The following is a 20,312-nucleotide window of genomic DNA, read 5'->3' as shown; positions in this document are numbered from 1 at the left end:
CTTTGTTTGTTTTTAATTTCCCTTACGTCTTCGGCGGTGTGAGAATTAACGCGTGGGGATGTAGGAGCATCAGCTCACGGAAGTGAGGTTTAACTTTGAGAAGTGTGATTTAACTTTGAGAGATAACCAGTGCTGACTCACTGGGGGAAGCTGTGTCCAGTGGCTTCACAAGACTCCTCCTGCAAGCTGGGTCTGTTCCCCTCCTCCTGGCTCCGGGACTCCAGCAGGGATTGCATCAAGCACAGGGGAATACTTGTTTCCCTAAGAAAGAGGACGTTGCAGAACAGGTTTTACACAGGGGCAGAGCTTTGTTCCAGATGGGATCTATCCCAAAACAGCACCAGGACTTGTCCAAACAAGGAGTGAGATGTGACACTAGCAGGCAGCTTGTAAAGAAAAAAGGGGAGGTAAAAAGCTGAGAAAGAAATGTATAGGTGGGAATGCAGATAAATTTTTGTGGTGTTCAGAAACTTCCAGTAGTTTTGAATTACAGAAGGAACTGTTCTATAACCAGGTGAGCAAGTAAATTGGTATTTCAATGCTGTTCTCTGACAGTGTTTTCAAAAATATTAATTACTCTTATTTATATTTTTCGTAAAAGTACCAGCTTTGAGCTTAATGTCAGAAAATCCTGGACCCTGGCTTCTAATTAACCCAGATCAGACAGAAATTATCAAAGATTTGGGGAATGTGAGCTCAGGGGCTTGACTGGGTCTGTCAGAATTGCAGGTCCAAGATCTACACCCAAGTTATTACCCTTTATTTCTTTAATATAAGAACTAATAAACAAGAAACCCCTCAGCAGGTAGTTCCTGATGGCTTGTGCATCACTGCACAAACACCACTATCTTCTTATATCAAAATATACATTATACTGTTGCTATTGACAGTAATTGTCACTGTACATTACGTGATTCTCCCATATGGGTTAAGCACAAGTGAGTGCTGGCTGAATGATGTAACATTAGAGGAAAAAGCTGAGTTATGTTTTGTGTTGCAAGATCAGCAAATGCACAGTTCAGGGTTCATTTTTAGGGCTCATTTCTCCTTCCCAAGCCCAGAGATGGGCTCTGACCGTGCCAGCATGGCCCGGATATAAAAATAATGTAAATTATTTCTTACAGCTTGGAGTTCAAAAAAGTGAATGGAGTCAAAGGGCTCATCTCAGCATAAAGACACATGAAATAATTCCCACATGGATTTTCATCGATTAGAGCGAAATCTTTGCCAAACTTGAATATCGTTTATTTCCCTCCACCTATAACATTCTCTGATCTTTTAGCAGGGTCCTTTCCAGGCCGAGGATTGCCGCGGCCGTGTCGGTGTGGAGTTGATGCCCCGGCGGATCCCGCTCCCCTCAAGGGATCCCTCTCCTCTCGCCATTCCTGCTCCCCTCAGGGACACACTCTCGCCATTCCTGCTCCCCTCAGGGACACACTCTCGCCATTCCTGCTCCCCTCAGGGACTCCCACTCCTCTCGGCATTCCCTCTATCCTCAGGGTTTCCATATCCTCTCGGCCATTCCGGCTCCTCTCAGAGTTTCCCACTCTTCTCGCCACTTCCTCTCCCCTCAAGGGATCCCACTCCTCTCGCCATTCCCGCTCCCCTCAGGGTTTCCCACCCCTCTCGCCATTCCCGCTCCCCTCAGGGGATCCCGCGCCCCTCAGCAGACCCCCACCCCACCCCGTTCCCGCCAGCCCCGCGCGCCTTAAAGCCGCAGGCTCCTCCCGCGCCTTTCCCCGGCCTGTGCCCGCGCCGCGCCCACCGTTGCCCCTTTAAGGTTACCGCGGCGACGAGCCCGGGCGAGAGCGAGGCGCATTGACGTCATGGCGGGCGGGGCCCGTCCGGCCGGTCGGTTTCCGGTGCCGCTGCTGCAGCGAGGCCGCGGCCGGGCCGGGACTGGCGGGGGGTCCCGGTGGAGCCGCCGCAGGTGAGCGGGGCGGGGGCAGCGGCCGGGTGGCCCCGGGGCGGTGGTGGGGCCGGGCGCGACGAGAACCGCGCGGGACGGGCGCAGAGCGGGAGGCTGCGGCCTTGGGGCGGGGCCGGGCCGGGCCGGCTGAGGGAGCGGGGCCGGGGCCACGGCTCCGGGGCTGCTGCGGGGGCAGCGGCGCCTTCTCGGGCCGGTGTCCGAGGGGGCCCCGCGGGCTGTGGGGTCGGGCCCGGCGGCGCTTCCGGGCGTTTGGGCCGGTTTGCCCCCGCGGCTCCGTGTCCCCCGCCCCGGGGGTACCGGGTCGGTGCCGCCCCGGTGGCTCCGGGTCTGAAGCGGCTGCAGCCCCACGCTGCGGAAGGGGCTGGGCGGGGCAGCCACGCCTTGGGCAGCTCGGGAAAGCTTTGGGATTGTGCAGAAAAAAAGGCTTGTAGGAATACATAGCGGAGTTTTCATTTTGCCCGTGATAGCGCATTTCCTGCACCGCTCTTGCCCTTCCTTCTCGCGTGGCCCGTGGCCGCTCACGGAGCCGCCGGGGCTGCTCAGTTAGCGCTGACCTTCACCGGGCGGGCTGGCAAAACAAAAGGAGTGGCTGGAGAACTTCTCGGCGCTTTCTTAGCCTGTGGGAAGGCCACGCTTTATGTTTATGCAACGCCCGATACACGTGTGTGTGTGTGTGTCCTTGAGCAGGGACTAGGTGTGACAGTCACGACACCTGGGTGAAGTGTTGGTAATTCCATATTAACTCGAAGCCTTCCGTAATCTCCAGCAGCAGAATTCGGAGGGGCACGTTGCTGTGTTGCCTCTGTGCCCTGGGTTTTCTTGCTGCTGCCTCAGCAGGATAAAACCCATGATGTGACTTCAGTGACTTGTCATTTCTCAAAATTATTTTGACTGAATCCGTTTTTTCCCTTTCAAAAGCTGATCCCGGGATCAACATATCTTACTGCATATAAATAAGCTGTTGCCACACTCCCTGTACCAGGTAACTTTCTTTATATTTCATCCAAAAATGCCCTGAGAAATTCTTTCCTGTTTCTTTGACTCTCACAGTGTTAATTTTCTTATGAAAACAATTGCATGAAATGTGTGTCTGTATACATGTATACGTAGAAAAGGTATTTTAAGATGGTTTTACAACCTTGTGGTGGTGTGAGCCAGGCTAGATGCTAAGCACCCACCAAAACTGCTCCATCACTGCCCTCTTCAACTCAACAACAGAAGGAAAATATAAGGAAAGGTTCCTGGACTAAGATAAGGGAGAGATCACTCACCGCTTGCCATCATGGGCCAAACAGACTCCACTCGGGGAAATTGGTAATAAATTAAACGAAATAAATTTGAGTAGGATAATGAGAAATAAAGCCAAATCTTACAAACATATTCCTGGCCCTCTCCCTTCTTTCCAGCCTTAACTTAACTCCTGATGTTCTCTGCCTCTCCTCCCCTCAGAGGATGGGGATTGCAGTTGGTTCCTTGCACGCTGTCTCTGCTGCTCCATCCTGCTCAGGGGAAGATCCTCACACCTTCTTGTGGGAGACAGTCCTCCATGGACTTCTCCGACATGAGTCCTTTTTGCAGGCTGCTCTCCAGCCTGCTTTCCCTTCCATGGCCACAACTCCTGCCACAAAACCACCCCAGCACAGGATTCCTGTGGGTCACACTCTGTGCATTCCCCTGCTCCAGTGTGGGGTCCTCCACAGGGTGTAGGTGGGTGTGTGCTCCCCCATGGATCTCCAGGGGCTGCAGGTGGATCTCTGCTCCCCCATGGATCTCCAGGGGCTGTGGATGGATCTCTGCTCCCTTTGGATCTCCAGGGGCTGCAGGTGGATCTCTGCTCCCTTTGGATCTCCAGGGGCTGTGGATGGATCTCTGCTCCCCCATGGATCTCCAGGGGCTGTGGATGGATCTCTGCTCCCTTTGGATCTCCAGGGGCTGTGGATGGATCTCTGCTCCCTTTGGATCTCCAGGGGCTGTGGATGGATCTCTGCTCCCCCTGGATCTCCAGGGGCTGTGGATGGATCTCTGCTCCCCCATGGATCTCCAGGGGCTGTGGATGGATCTCTGCTCCCTTTGGATCTCCAGGGGCTGCAGGTGGATCTCTGCTCCCTTTGGATCTCCAGGGGCTGTGGATGAATCTCTGCTCCCCCATGGATCTCCAGGGGCTGTGGATGGATCTCTGCTCCCTTTGGATCTCCAGGGGCTGTGGATGGATCTCTGCTCCCCCATGGATCTCCAGGGGCTGTGGATGGATCTCTGCTCCCTTTGGATCTCCAGGGGCTGCGGGTGGATCTCTGCTCCCCTTTGGATCTCCAGGGGCTGTGGATGAATCTCTGCTCCCCCATGGATCTCCAGGGGCTGTGGATGGATCTCTGCTCCCTTTGGATCTCCAGGGGCTGCGGGTGGATCTCTGCTCCCCTTTGGATCTCCAGGGGCTGCGGGTGGATCTCTGCTCCCCTTTGGATCTCCAGGGGCTGTGGATGGATCTCTGCTCCCTTTGGATCTCCAGGGGCTGCGGGTGGATCTCTGCTCCCCTTTGGATCTCCAGGGGCTGCGGGTGGATCTCTGCTCCCCTTTGGATCTCCAGGGGCTGTGGATGGATCTCTGCTCCCCTTTGGATCTCCAGGGGCTGTGGATGTATCTCTGCTCCCCTTTGGATCTCCAGGGGCTGTGGATGGATCTCTGCTCCCCTTTGGATCTCCACGGGCTGTGGATGGATCTCTGCTCCCTTTGGATCTCCAGGGGCTGCGGGTGGATCTCTGCTCCCTGGGCTGCAGGGCACAGCTGCCTCACCATGGGCTGTATCACAGGCTGCCAGGGAATCCATGTTCCAGGGCCTGGACCACATTCTGCTCTGACCCTGGGGGCTGCAGGGCTTTTTTTCCCACTCTTCTATCTGGCTGAAGGTACCATTTCTCCTCCTTCCTGAGATACTTTGTCCCAAAGGCTCTGCCGCTGTCCCTGATGGGCCCAGCCTCAGCCAGTAGCAGTTTCATGCTGGAGCTGACTGGTGTTGGCTCTCTTGGACATGGAGGAAGCAGCCAGCAGCTTCTCGCAGAACCCCCCTGTACCCCAAAATCTGGAGTGGAAACCCAGTACAAACTTGAAAGGGGAGAAAAATCTGCTTAAGAACGTTTTTGAAAGTGTCGTAGCTGAAGTCTTTGGAAAACATGGCATCATAACAGATGTTTAAAGCTGTACTCTTCATTATTTACAGTTGAAGAGGTATTTTGGGATCGCAGTGTATCCATGAAATAAGTGATGAGGTATGAGCAGGTTTCAATTACACAGGAGCTTTTTAGGAGCCATGCCTGTAATCCATAACTTCCGTTAGCAGACTCTGCCCTGACATTTTGGCTTTGCCTTCAACCCGAGCGTGTTTCACTTCCGAATGCTGGTCGTGCTTGGCCTCTCACATTTCCAGCTCCCACCCACCTCTCTCCTGGCCCTCATCCATCCCCCATAACCCCATACAGACCACACAGCTCCTGACAGGAGCCTCCACTCCTACAAAATCCTCAGTTCAGGCAGCAGGAAGTTCAGGTGGGATCTTCCCTGACTTGGAGCGCTCACAGAGCTCGAGTTGTTGAAGCTTTCTCAGATTTTCCTTTTCTGCCTGTGGCTGTAGAGCCCCCAGAGTTTTGATTTCTGATTTCTTTCCAGGTGTTAAATAAGTTCCCAGCATTTTCTTTAGCTTAGTTACTGCTCTGATAGGTAAAGGTGTTTTTTTGCTGTGTATCAGTAAGAACTGCAGCATAACTTTGTTTTAGGCTGCACCATCTTTGTTTCCAAAGTAGTTTCCAGTAGTTATGTATTATTTAACCTTCTCTTTCTGTTCCCTTCAGCCATGGCAGCTTCCAGCAGCAGCAGCAGCGAGGAGGAGCGGAGCCTTCGGGAGTGTGAGCTTTACATCCAAAAACACAACATCCAGCAGCTGCTGAAGGATTGCATTGTGCAGTTATGCACAGTGAGACCTGAACGGCCCATGGGATTCATCAGGGAGTACTTTGAGAGATTGGAGAAGGTAAAAACACAGAATGGAAGGGAAGGAGGGTGGGACAACTTATATTGGAATGTATCTTTGTCATTTAGGGGCTGAGCTGCAGATTTGACTGGTTGTGATGACTGTTTGAAATTGGAAATGGTTCTTTTGGAAAACAGATCCTGTTTTCCAGTAGTTTGTGCACCTCTGTCACACCAAAGCCTGTAGGACAGACCATAAGGTGACAAGGAGACTTACCCAGCTGGGATGCAGGTGTGATCCCAGCCCAGTGCTCCCTCATGGAAGCTGGTACACAGCATTCATGGGTGTGTCTGGAGCTGGAGAACTGGGTGTGTCTGGAGCTGGAGAACTCTGGAGATTGACCTTGCTGAATGCTGCTGAGGGCATTTGGATTCTTATATTGATTTCCAGTAATGTGGGCAGAGACAGGTGGTGCCACTGGTATTATCCAGGCCTAGTTGAAGATAAATGAAGTATTTGCATTGCAGGTCTTGGGAAGAGCAAGTCTTTTTCTGCCTTCTCTTGGGAGTCCAGTGTTGCTGTCTCTCTTGTGTTTGCCCTGAGGTTCCTTTGGTGTTTTTGTTTTTGTTGGTAGCATTCTGGGATCTTGGGAAGGGAAAGCATTCAGAGTTGAAACAGTGATTTCACACTCTTCTGACCTGTTAATTTCGTGTATTGATCACTAAGCAGGCAGGAAAAGGAGCTGCAGTGGAAATGGAAACTTAAAGGCTTGTGCAGAGGAAAGGTTGGATGCAACTGTACTCAGAACATGGAATTAGTAAATAATGCAGCTGTGACCTTGTGCAGCACTTGTTTGCAGGTGCTGCTCTCAGGACTTGTATAAGGCAGTTAGATATTTATCTTTTTTTTTTTTAGTGAGTTACTAATTGCTGCTATAAAGAAAAGGAAATTAACACTGGAGATCATAAATATATCCAATGGAAATTGTATTTTAATGGAAGTGTTCAGGATAAATACTAGAAAATTACCAAGGGGTGCAGACTACCTGCTATAACTCTTAGTTTCTTTGGGGGACATTTTGCTTATGAAATTAAGAGCTCTGACTTTTTTTAGTTGTGTGTATCAGCAACAAACCAGTGAATAATTGAGTTCTTAAAAATCCCTCGTCCCTTCCTGTTACAATGACTCCTTCCCCTCCTTGGATTCTTGAGTTTTGAGGTACTGCTAGGTTGGGAATTTTAAAACATCACCACAGGTACCTATAGACAAAATTTTACCAAGTAAACCACATTTCTGTGCTTAGAATAATCCTAAACCAATCCATATGTGGGGATGTAAAATGGGATTATTTGGGTACTTTTGTGCAGTGGATTTATGGTCAACATGGAGTATTTGGGAACTTAATTTGTTTTTTAGCAAGATAACAAGATCTGCTCTGAATTTAATGACATGAATGTTGGAATTGAATAAGTTGATGATTTTATTCTGGTGCACAGCAGCTTTTTGTGTACTTGGTCAGCCTACACTGAAGCTGAAAATAAAACTGGTTAGGTAATGTTTTCCCCTTAAATTGCTCTCACAATTTTGGTCAGGGTCTTCTCTCATGGTTTCCAAGTGCCCTCTAGTGCAGCTGTAGCTACAGGTGAAACTGGAGCAATTTTTGTGCCTCCTAGGGTTTCAAACTTGCTGCAGGTTCTCTGCGTGTTTTCCCCACTCAGCTGGGCTGGGCTGAGGTTCCCCAGGTGCTGTGGAACCTGCCCAGCTCTCAGGTAACAGAGCAGTGAGCATCCTGTGCTGGGCAGGAAACTCCTGACACCCCTGTCTGGAGAGCACAAATGCTCAGGAACGTTATGAACCAGCTCCAGCCCAGTCCTCAGCTCTGCTACAGCAAAAATGCCCAAAACTCACTCTGCTTCACCTCCCAAAATAATGTCTTTTACACCTGTAATAAAGCAGAGCAACTTTTCAATGTGCTTTCTGAATTTTCCTCTCTCTGACTGAATCTCAACCTGAGGTTTTTCTTAATAAGATTGATTTTTGAAGGAACACCATTGAAGACTGAAGTGAGCTTGCTATTTTCTCTCTCATTCTCTTGACAAGCCATCTCTTCCACTGCACACAAACAGAGCTGATTCACTGTCATGTTATTAAAATATGTTGAAGAAATTTAAACATGCTTTAGAATTTCTGTTCAGCAACATTAAAATTGCTGCCTCCGAGATGGTTACAGCTACTACAGGAATTCAGATGTCCTCCTCTGGGTTATGAAAGCTGGTAGATGAATCTAATTACTACTCATTGATTGTATAAATGGTTTTATTTCATCTGGTTGTGGTGTGCTAAGGCCTCTGTTGTCTTTGCTGTGTAGTGCTGCTTGAGCTATGGAAATTTAATGTAGCGATCATTATTGCAGCCTGCCAGGTGAATCCTGGCCGTTGGACATGCTGTCCTCTGGAATAAGTGCATGCTTGAAATATTGTGTGTGGTGCAGTTATGTGCACATCAGGCTTTACAGAGAGCTGGAATTAGGAAGTGTGATGGACATGTAGTCACTGCCCCCACTCCCCACCACCTGCCCTGAATATTTTGCCATTTTCCTAATGTTTCTTTTGCAAAGCTAGCTAGTTTAGGAGGATATATTCTGAAGTTGTGAATTTATGGCAGAGTTTTTTAAAAAATGCTTTTACCAATGTTTGTGGTTTTTTAAATCTGATATAAATGAAATACTAATTACCAGAGGAAGTTGAAGCTGTGTCTGGTGCAATGACAATTAGCAGGTTTTACAGTGTACATATTTCTGAAATTGTGAAGGTCTTCTGTAGCTGATCGACTTAAATCTGAGTATGTGGAGTGTCATCACTTCAGTATTACTTGTAATAATTGAAATGGAATTAAAAAACATTTGTTGTTTGACAGGAAAAATGATGCTTGCAGTTCATGACTGATGCTGAAAATTGTGAACTGCCTCATCAGCTGAAGGATCAGATCAATGCTTGGATGTAATAAATAGATTATTCCTAAATCTTTCTGTGATCCTGGGAATGTTTCTACTGATGAGTACAGAGCAAACTGAGTGTCTTTATCCATGATATGTTTAAAGTGAGGAGCTTCTAGACTTGAACAAGCAGGTTTTCCTCATAAACACTGGCTAGATCCAGAGGTGTCTGGGAATAACAACTGGCACCCTTTCTTTAGGTCCTACTGTAGTTTTCCTCTGATCTGTTGGTTTAATAAATGGGGTTTAGTGTCAGGAATTGTAAAAGGTGTCTATTAAAAAGATGAAAACTGAGATTATAGAATGTCGTGGCACAGGGTTGTCTGGCAGTGTAATATGAATATCTGGAGATTTACAGTTGATACAGTGATGTTTGGGGCTGATGATCTTGGAGGTCTTTTTTAACCTCATGCTATGGTTCTGTTTTGTCTCAGGGTGAATCTTGGTGAGTGTGTAGGGACTCTTTAGAGTAACTGGTGTATTTTAAATTAATACCTTATTTTACCCACCTGTGACTTGATTCTGTATCCATCTCCTGTGACTTGATTCTGTATCCATCTCCTAGTTTCTATCCTAAAAAAAAGAACATTAATATTAAATTTTGGGTCAGACAGAAGTTACCAGTTATAATTTTTTGTGTTAGTGCAGTTTCCTTCTCCCTGAGTGGGGCATTGCCCTGAGGAATCTCTTGAAGAGTTTTTTGATAACAACTCCCTCACTAAATGCTGCTGAAGTGCTTCAATGTCTGATCACAATATTCAATATTTTATGTGATACTGGAAAAAAACCAGCAGCTGGTGTTCACTTATTCAAAAACTGTCTTTTTTAATGGGTAAAGTATTTTGTATGTGAACAAACATGTTCTGTGGTTGATGGTGGGGCACTTTACATCAAACACTTATTACTGCTCAGGCTATTTGTAATTTCATCTCTGTTGAGACTCGTTCCTCTAAAGTCAGAGGACAGAAATGTGTTTTAAATACATTTTGCTCCCATGGTTGGGAAATGTGGCACCATTTGATCAATGGGCAAAGAGCAGGAAGTGAAACGTGAGGCTGTGGAGCTCCTTGGCTCTGGGAGAGGGGCAATGGAAACTCCCAGGAATGGGTATCCCATGGCCCTTCCCTCAGGCTGGTGTTGTTATCCAGAGCCTCTGCCCAGCTGGGATCAAGGACACTGGGACAAACCCAGCTTTTACAAGGGCTGGACCTCTGGGAGAACAGATGAGTCCTTGTTCTTTTACAGAATGTCCCAAACCCCTGTTTCCTAACGCTGGGAAAGTCATTTGAGCTGTTCTGATGTCAATGCTCTGACTCCAGGGTTGGCTGTTTTGTTTTTAATCTGATTTTAGTTGATTGAGGTGAATCTTTCAAAGAATCAAATTTCTGTGTGTCAAGTTAATTAGAATTTGTGTTATTGTAAGTACCCTGCTCTTCTAGGGTATCACTACAACACAGTAAGTAACTGAAGGAAATAAGGAAAACAAGTAACCTTGTGCAAGGTTTGGATGTGGTTTGCATAAAAAAATCCCACTTTGGCCTCCAGCATCCTTCCTCCAGCTCTTTTGAAAGCAGTGTTCGTGTTTCTTTCTCCCAAAATAAATGCTGGTTAATGAGTATCAAGTTGGTCCATGACTCAACCTCTTTCAAAAGCTTCTCATGTAGCATGGATTTCTGAGGAATTGCTCCTCTGTCTTTCAACTCCAAAAAGGCTTTAACACCTCGCAGCTGAGGGGAGCAGTTGGGGGTTTGCAGCTGGGGAAGTGCCTTCAGCATTTGAGGAATGTCCTCATCACCTGTTGAACACACTGGCAGAAACCAGAATCAACTTGTTCACACCAATAGTTTAATCAATGAAGAATAACTCAATAAAATAAACACCATTGTGATGTGAGTGGTAGGAATGAAAGGCTCATCTACCACGTGGTTTGAAAGGCCTTTGATCTCGGATGCTGCAGTCTCCTGTTTGCCTTAATGTGGGAATAATGGTACACAGGAAGCTCCCTGGTGTTGGCAGGCTGGGCTGGAACATGATACATCACTGCTTTCTTTTTCCCCCCCCCCTTTGGATTATGTGACACAAACATGTCTTCCTTCCTGTTTAGGAGGAAACAAAGCAGTTGTTGAATCAGCTGAAGTCTGGTTCTCGCTCCGACTCCCGGGAGGACGAGATCTCCCCTCCTCCCCCCCTCAACCCTGTGGTTAAATACCGATCACGACGTGGGGCCATCAGTGCAGAAGTCTACACAGAAGAGGATGCTGCCTCTTATGTTAGAAAGGTGCTCTGACTCTTAAACCTTGCTCAAAATTACACCCACAATCCAAGAGTTTATCTGAACCCACCTTCTATCCAGGGCATTAAATAACACGAAGCTCCTGGAGCCTGTTATGTCCTAATTGCTGTGAAAAGCAGACCTGTGTGTGTGGCTGTTTAACTGGAGGACAGAATAACCCATCATGCAATTAAACCATTCGTGCATTACTTAGACCTGTTCCCTTTGAAGTCATGTATATTTAGATGTGCATATATTTAGATATATAGAATGTGCTTCCAGTTATTTGGCAGCTGCAACAACATTTGGCCTAATGGCAGAGCAGGCTTGCTGCTGTTCCCAGGAAAACACAGGTTGAACAGATATTTCTTCTCCTGCAAAAAAACTTACAAACTGAGCATGGAATTATGCTTTTCAGTTGCATAAAATAATACAAGATTATATTTTCCTTGTGTTCAAACTCTCTGTAAACATTTACTATATTTGGGGTTGTATTTATAGTGCTTGAAAGAAAATGGAAAAACTCAGCCAGTGTTTTGTAACAATTTAAGTTGTTTATTTACCATGGGAAATACAGAAATTTTTCATGACAAAAATTAACCATTTGCTTTCTCTGATTCTCTCCTAGGTTATTCCAAAAGATTATAAAACCATGGCTGCTTTGGCAAAAGCAATTGAGAAGAATGTGCTCTTTACCCATCTTGATGATAATGAGAGGAGGTAGGAGGAAGTCTTGGTGGGGTTAAGGTTTGTGGAAGGGCAGAGTTCAGAAGAGTAAATGTGTCCCAAATCTGCAGTGACTGCAGTGGTCAGTGGAACACACTGAGCTCCAGGAGCAGTGTTGATGGGTTGGGGGTACAGATGTGTGGAGTTGTGCAGGTTTTGTCTGATTTTGGTGTCCTCTCCTTCAGTGACATCTTCGATGCGATGTTCCCCGTCACTTACATCGCAGGAGAGACTGTCATCCAGCAAGGCAAGTGACACTGGTTGCTCTGGGGAGGCATTTGGGGATGGGGAGCTGGCCTAGTGCTCTTAGTTTGTGTTTATTTTTAATATAAAAGCAGGCTCACTGCAGCCACACAATTTCTTGCTGTGTTTCCTGAAGCATTTCATACTAAAGTGAGGAGCTGGAGCCACTGGAGGAGGATGAGGCTTCCTTGCAGAGATTATCTGTTGGGAATATTGTCCCTTGATGACTGTAGAAATGTTATATCAATTTATGGATCTGATTGGCCTTTCCAGTAATCCTGGAGCTGCTGCTGATCTCCTGGGCACCAGTAGATGTCCCCTTTCACGGGGCTGAGAGGAGTGTGAAATCAGCAAAATGTGACGTTTCACCCTGCAAACTGTGCAAAAATTTGCCAACTTTGTTGGACTCTCAACATCAAAGTTGGCAGAGATGCCAGTTCTTTCAGTTTAGTGTATATTCAATTTTTTTTTTCTCTTCTTTAGGTGATGAAGGTGATAACTTCTATGTTGTCGATCAAGGAGAAATGGATGTAAGCGTTCGTGGTAGTTTATTAATGATCTGTTCATTCCTAGAAGAAGAATACTCTGATATTTGTAGGCCTCTTCTACAGACCCTCCCTTTAACAGCTTTGCTCATTATAAATTCTTACTTATAGAAGTTGGTTTTGCCCCTTAAGAGCTCAGTCTGGCTGCACAGACTGAGTTTAAAAATGAATTATTTGGACATGATACAGATGTTTTAAGCGTGCAGGGAGGAGTTGAGGTGTGGGGCAGGCTTTAAGAACAACCAGATTTTATTTTCTAGCCCAGCTCATTCATAGCTCTTTATGACACAGACCTTGTTGAGGTGTTGTTTCTCAGGAGTCTGTGTTGAGTCTGTGCATGAGATGCAGAAGAGAATCCCTTTGTCAAGGAAAATTCAAATTGTGCTGGGGTTGGAAGCATTGATAAAACCCTGAAATGATCAACCTTAGTACAGATGTGAGAATTTCCTTGTACTCCCAAGGGAGTAGAGGGCAGCAGGAAGCTGAGGGGTGTCTGACCATGCTCTGCCTTCCAGGTTTACGTGAACAGTGAGTGGGCCACCAGTGTGGGTGAGGGAGGGAGCTTTGGAGAGCTCGCCCTCATCTACGGCACCCCCCGAGCTGCCACCGTCAAAGCCAAGACCAACGTCAAGTTGTGGGGCATTGACAGGGACAGCTACAGAAGGATCCTGATGGCAAGTAGCCCTCAAAACTTGGATTTGTGCTTTGGGGGTTATGTATCCTGGGTGTCTGTCCTTCTGCCTGTCCTTTGCTGGAGTTATTTATTCCAAATCCTGCTGTCTCTTCAGTAATCAGAAAGCTGATTACTCAACGTGCATCTCTCAGGCACAGGGCAAGGGGGGGATCTTGCATTAGTGAGCAAAACAATGCCAGTGTTAAACTGAGCTGAGAGTGAAATAAGGCTGCAATAACTGCTGAGTGCTTTAGGAATGTTGCTCAACTGGAATATTACTGAGAGAACTCAATTTCAAAACATTTCATCTTGTGGGTTTGGGGTCTGTGAGACAGAACACTGTGTGTCTGGCTAAATTTGTTTATGTCTGGAGTTTTATTTAGAGTAGAAAGAAAACTTACTTTGTGTCCTTTCCTTTTTTTAATAGGGAAATACTTTGAGAAAGAGAAATATGTATGAGAAATTCCTTAGTAAAGTATCTATATTGGGTAAGTGAGCAGATTTTTGTTCTGGAGTGGAATCAGTTGCCACATTGTAATGAAGCTGTTACCCAGCATTATGATGATTACAGGCTGTTGTGGTAACTCATCACAACTGCTGCTCTGCATCAATCCAAAATAGCTCTAATTCAGGTCTTGATCACTGATGCACAAATGCAGGCAGAAATACACTGACCTCTGTATAAATACAGAGCAAAAGGTGTAATTTTTGCCTTGAGAAGACACTCCAGTAATGAACTCTTAACTCTGCAGAATCTCTGGACAAGTGGGAGCGTCTCACTGTGGCCGATGCCTTGGAACCGGTACAATTTGAGGATGGGCAGAAGATTGTGGTCCAGGGAGAGCCAGGAGATGAATTCTTCATTATCTTGGAGGTAAGCAAGCTCAAAATTACAAGCTCAGAACTTGACTTTTTTTGGTTGTTTCCCTAAGCAGGCACTTGGAGAAGAGCAAAACATAAGAATGTACTTCCAGAGAATCACTAAAGAAACATCATCTTGCTGGACATGCAGTAACTTGGATTTCGTTTTGCTGTTTTAATAAATGATACTTCCAGGAAAAGAGTAACAAGTTTCTGACTGAAAGCAGTTTATCTTTTTGAGAGTAGAGGCCTGTTCTAGAGAGCTGGTAATGCCTTACTAGTGTTCTGTCTGGTGGTTTGTGATTTTTCTGGCTTTTTTTGCTTGTCATACTATAATATTTCTACTGTTCTGAGGAAAAGCAGGAAGAAGTCACTGCTGTAGATATGTAAATGTTCAAGATGTTTAATGCCTAGGGAGGAGAGGAGCAGTTGTTCTTGTATATCAGTTAGATGACCTGTGCAAGGGCTGTGAAGTGGCTTTTGAACTGAGGCATCCTAACAATTTTTTCTGCTAAGCAGCTGATTCTGTGTGAAATTCAGTGTGTTTGGAGTGATGCTGGGAATTGCAGTTGTTTGACTGCTGTCATTTATTGAAGGGCACAGCTGCAGTGTTACAGCGCCGGTCAGAAAATGAGGAATTTGTTGAAGTGGGCAGACTGGGACCTTCTGATTACTTTGGTGAGTTATGTTGTGACAACTGTGGCTACAGACACCACTGTCACCATTTTGTCTGTGCTGTGTCAATGGTGGAGATGAGATGGATTTGCATAATTACTGTTTTGGGTTTGTGTGGTTGCTCTCAGTGTCGGGTGAGTATCAGAGTCACTTGGCACTCAGGTGTGCACACAGGATGTGATTGTTCCACACTGCTTTACTGGAAAAGATGATTTGGCCTGACCTCCCTGCCCTGAGCAGAGCTAAATTTTTAAATGTCATTGCTTTCCTCAGGGCTGTGTCCAGTTGAGGTTCCTGTGTCTCCAGGGATGGAGATCCCATAGCCTCTCTGGGCAATTTCTTTCTCTGGGTAACCAGCCTTGTTGTGCAGAGGTTTTTTTCCTTCGTGCCTGACAAGAATTTCCTGTTCTGCAGCCTGTTGCTTTCTCTCTGTCTTTCCCTGTGCAGCCTGGGTTTGTCTTTGTAGTCACTCATTACACAGCTGAAGACAGCACTAAGATAAGAAAATTCCTTCCTTGGCCTTTTCTCCAGGTCAGACAGGAACCTGGTCAGAACCTGCTCTTTAATGGTTAAATACAGCCCTCTCCTTCTCTAAACCCCTAACAATTTTCTCATGTTTTGGGTAATTCCTCTCTTTCCTCTTGCTAAAACCTTTTGGTTGTCCAGGTTTGCAGCTCTGTGGATGATGTAAGCAGCAAATCCTCTGTTGCAAGGCCTGAATTGGGATGGACTTGGGTGCATGGGCTCTGCCAAAGGCCTGCTTGGCTCAGGATCTAGGACTAGACTTCATTCCCTGTCATTTCATATTTTCTAATATTTCCCTCTGTGTTCTCTTGAGTTTCCCACTCTAAAACTAAATATTATCACAGTCACTGTGTTCAGGTGCTGCAGATCTTTCCTTCAGGGGTTTAACTCTCCCTTAGAACCTCCTAATTCTTTAGCAAGCCTCTCTTGTGGACGCTGCTGAGTTCAGGAGTTTTAATTGGGCACAGAGGAAGAGTTTTCCTCATTTCTTTGGAACATCCCTTCTGATAATGCAGGCAGGAGTGTTCTCCAAGGAACACCGAGTTCTTTCCTCAGTCCTGAACATGGAAAGAGCTCAAGTCCAAAACCAAGCAAACAAAGCCCAGAGTTGCTGCTCTGGTTTGTTCCATGCTTGTAGGAATGTTAGGGGTTGTTTCTGTTACTGATAACAGGGGCTTGTTAAAAACTGCATTTCCAAACATGTTGTTCAGCAGTTGAAACAAAGTTTCTGGCATGTTTGTGCAAAACTTAAAAAATGGGGATCCAGTGGGACTTCACAATGCTCCTTTTCCCCAGCCCCGTGACAAAGTCAGAGTTTTGATTCTGGCCAGCAATGGGTCAAAGGCTTCTGTCTGGTGCATGAATGTTTTATTTGTTTGTTTACTTCAAAACCATGCTCTTGTTGTCCTGAGTTTCCTAGAAACACCAGAATTGAGCAGTACTATTAGAAAAATAACTACTTGTTGGCTAGGAAGATTACTCTGTGAATTGAAACACAATCTTTCTTCAAAGAGACACAGTATTGAAAATTGTATTGAAAGTTTTTTAAGGTTTTTTTCAGAGAGACTTGAATGTGGACAGGCTTTTTAATAACAATCCACAAGAAGGGTTTTTTTTTTTTTTAAACTACCTTTACAATTGCTTTTAGTGTAATTACTTAGGCACTTGTTCTGAGCAGTGCTAAAGCCTGAATTACCTTCTCTGCAATTTCAAGTGGAGAAGTATTGTTATTTGCAGCGTGCTCCGTGGCAGGAAGGAATGATGCATCTGACTCCATGTGCTCAGAAGGATAATTTATTATTTATTGATACTATATTATATTAAAAAATGCTACACTAAACTGTACTAAAGAATACAGACAGGATACAGACAGAGGGCTAAAAAGATAATAATGAAAACTCGTGACTCTCTCCAGAGTCCTGACACAGCTTGGCCCTGATTGGCCAAAGAGTGAAAACAACTGCCAGCAGAATGCAATGAAACAATCTCCAAACACATTCCAAAGCAGCAAAACACAGGAGAAGCCAATGAGATCAGAATTGTTTTCCTTTTTCTCTGAGGCTTCTCAGCTTCCCAGGAGAAAAATCCTGGGCGAAGGGATTTTTCAATAAATGTGAATACCACAAAGAAGGGTCATTTCTTTGCCTCTTTTTCCCACTGATTGGTAACTCTGTTCCCTGTTTGTGCTGTCCCAGGTGAGATTGCTCTGCTGATGAACCGTCCTCGTGCTGCCACCGTGGTGGCTCGTGGCCCCTTGAAATGTGTGAAGCTGGACCGGCCCCGGTTCGAGCGCGTGCTGGGCCCCTGCTCTGATATCCTCAAGAGGAACATCCAGCAGTACAACAGTTTTGTATCACTGTCTGTCTGAAACCTTCCTCCCTGTCCAAGCCATGCTTCACGAATGCAGACTGCTTCCTTCCCCTTGTGCAGAGCCACATCGCCACTGGCATTTGCAGCTTCCTGTCCGGTTAAAAAAAAGAAAAAGAAAAAAAAAGAAAAAAAGGAAAAAAAAAACCAAAAAAAAGGAAAAAAAAATAAACTGCTTATCATGGCACTGTCATTAATTTAGAGCATATTATTTCTGTGCTCTCTGTCCCATTAAATTAATAGAAAAAGTTCAGTGGAGACATTTGCTTCTCTCTGTGCACCAGTGTCCAACTCAGGCCAGTGCTCAGCGAGGAAGAGACCTCCTGGCACCACGCCATTGCCATAGAGTGAGGATGTGACAGTAAAGGGGGGAAAAAAGTTCTTTTAAAGGTGTTTCACAAATTATTGGACAGATTTTAAGGCTGTGGTCATTACCTGCTGAATTTCTTTTCACATGAGAGCTACCCTTGTAATTGAGCTTCTCGGGGCTTGGGGTTTTCTGGGTTTCGTTTTCATTTTCTGGGTACTGTAATCCTAGGTTCAATCGTGAGGCATCAGCTGCTAAGAAAGCCACAGTTGGAATTTACCAGTATAATTGTTCCTGTGTCTGCTGGTTTAAGATTGCTTAGTTCTGTTCTTGTCAAGTGTAAATCAAAAGCTTTCCAGGTTAATAGTTCTGGTGAACTACTTCAGCTGTTGATCCATTTGCTGACTTGCTGCAACTGATCTTTTCCACTTGTTCTTTCTCCAGCCATAGATTTGCCATTTAAAACTCTTCCTGTTCCAAGTGGCAAGAACCAAATGCTCCATGAAATGCCTGACTGTGGTCTCTAGTGCATAGATTGGTGTAAGAATGGTGCAGCTGTCCAGCTGTTAATACTGTTTGAGTGCTTAGATTGGTGTAGAAGTTGAAAGCAAATATTTGATTTTCCCTGTGAATTGTTTTGCTAATCCTCAGTTGACTTTAAAAAAATCACCATCAGTTCAAGTGACCCTTTGTCACCAGGGAAAATAAATGCTGAGTGTTTTGGCCAGTATCAGTTGCAGGTGACAAGATTGCTGGTCTGTAGAGCTCCATTATTCTTAGTAGAGAATGTGAGGCAAAAAACCTGAATGTTTGAACTTTCCTGCAACACTCAGTTGTTTTAAGTTCTTAAGAGCTGTCAATTCATCATTTTAAAAATGGTTCACTATAAATCTAGCTCAGAGCCAACAGGTGAATTCTCTTTTCTTGCTTATGGAATTTCCACCACACTTCCTTAATCCTTTTTTTTTCCCCCAAGTTCAATCTGTTGCGGAGTCTTAAATGTATTTCAGTATTTCCCAGCTTTGTGTTCCATTACTCTGTGCTCACCAAGACTTCCCAAAAGTTTTTACTGAATTCCACAGTTCAATAAGTGTAGGCAATTTTTAAGGTTTCCTTTAAACTGTAATTTATATCAAGTAGCATAGGTTTGTATTTGGGAGTGACAGCAAGCAGTTTGGCATTTGTTGTGCAACTACTTTAACGATGGAGCCCTCGTTTTGTTTCCTTTCTGAGGTGGAGTGGATGCAAATCCAATGTTTTCCCAGGCAAGGAGAGAATCAGGAAGAATCTGCTAATTCATGCAGAACAATACTGAAGGTATCAAGCCTTTACAAAAGGTTTCAGGGTATTTCTGAAACTGAAATCCCAGGAAGGGGATTGAAATGCTTGTGGTTTGAGTTCTCTATTCAAGAGACGTTGAATAGGGGATTTCTGCCAGAGTCCTTAAGGAATAAGCAAATGCTACCTTTTTTTGTTTTTTGGGGTTTGTTTCCTCTTTTTTTTTTGGTAATACTTTTTTCTTAAGTTTTGACTCTGCAGGTTTTTTTCTTCATATGTGTTTTGTGTTACATTAAAGCACCAAAAACTGTGTAAACCAGTTAGAGCTCCACAAAAAAAAAAAATGCACATTTTTTTTATATAAGGCTTTCTAATCAAGTTTCACTACTGCATCTTTTTAGCTTGCTGTTTACTCCCTTTTGTAGTTTTACCTACAAGATTTTAAGATAAATCAGCTAAGTCTGAGTTAAATATTAAACACAGTTATAGCTTTACCTTTGTGTGCAATTTCAATATGTTTGAAACCACAATTGGCATAGTTTTGCCTTAGCTAACATTCAGGGCTTTAGAAGTAATTTTTTGCTAGTCTATCTTCAGCAAATTGATGAAGTCTATTGCCCTAGGAAGCTATAGTCAACCAGAGGACCATTTTTGTATTGTTACCTGACTCTATAAGTCTGATTTACTGTATGTGCTAATATATTATATTATATTCCTTTTGTTATAGATTGTCCTAATGGCAGGTAAAGCAATAAAATGATTTAAATTCTTAAATGCAATCAGCCTCTTTTATTTTATTCCCTGCCCCTGCATTGTGTTTTCCTTTGGCTTTAGAGGATGTGTTATGAATGAGGCAGCAGAAAATAAGCAGCTTAATGGATTAGCTTGGTGTAAACTCCAGAGGGGTGAGTTCAGGTCCTGGCTTCCCCCTGGAGCCTGGGGAGAGCTCAGCCTCCACGTGCCAGCCTGAGAATTCCTCTGCACTTGGACCTGTGTCCTGTTTGGCTCCTGGCAACTTTGATCTCTCCCAAAGTGTTCATTCCCAGCCCAGCCATGATTTTTGGATTTCTAACTTGGCTGCTCCCATCTCTGCAGCCCCTTAATGAGCATGTGATGGATAATCATGGATAAATTGTGGTGGGAAATGGAAAAGGTAGGGGTTTCCAGCTGTGATGAAGCAGGAAAACCAAGAGTGACCTGAAGAAGCTCAGACTTGGATGTGTTTTACAGCCAGCTCCAAGAAAGCTGAGTCAGCCAGCTTTGAAGGTCCAGTAAAAATGTTATCTGTCGTGTAAAGGAGAATAAAAGTGAGAAGAACCCTGTACCAGCCATTTAAATATCTGTGGGTTACTTTCCTTATCCTGCCCTCCCTTTCCCAATCCCCTCCACTGGAAAAACCAGGCTGAAACCAGAACTTTTATTACCTAAAGTGAAACTTTAAACCCTCCACTTCCA

General features: G+C 45.1%; 1 protein-coding gene across 2 annotated transcripts; it reads left to right on the top strand.

The window, feature by feature from the left end:
- Positions 1-1,809: 1,809 nt before the first annotated feature.
- Positions 1,810-19,636, top strand: PRKAR1A (protein kinase cAMP-dependent type I regulatory subunit alpha). Of its 2 annotated transcripts, XM_030231578.2 has the most exons (12): positions 1,810-1,930; positions 2,849-2,912; positions 5,773-5,951; positions 10,991-11,164; positions 11,787-11,878; positions 12,070-12,131; positions 12,611-12,657; positions 13,188-13,346; positions 13,773-13,833; positions 14,098-14,219; positions 14,803-14,884; positions 17,101-19,636. In XM_030231578.2, the coding sequence occupies exons 3-12, from the start codon at positions 5,775-5,777 to the stop codon at positions 17,271-17,273; spliced, it is 1,149 nt and encodes a 382-aa protein (XP_030087438.1). In that variant the 5' UTR covers positions 1,810-1,930; positions 2,849-2,912; positions 5,773-5,774; the 3' UTR covers positions 17,274-19,636. The 2 variants fall into 2 exon arrangements, with proteins under 2 accessions (XP_030087438.1, XP_030087439.1); XM_030231579.2 differs by lacking the exon at positions 2,849-2,912 and having other exon boundaries at positions 1,812-1,930.
- The last annotated feature ends 676 nt before the right edge of the window (positions 19,637-20,312 follow it).

Source organism: Serinus canaria, chromosome 18 (genome assembly GCF_022539315.1).
Source record: "Serinus canaria isolate serCan28SL12 chromosome 18, serCan2020, whole genome shotgun sequence".
Classification (NCBI taxonomy): Eukaryota; Metazoa; Chordata; class Aves; order Passeriformes; family Fringillidae; genus Serinus; species Serinus canaria.
The sequence above is the reverse complement of the archived record's forward strand: the minus strand, read 5'-3'. Positions and strand labels throughout refer to the sequence as shown.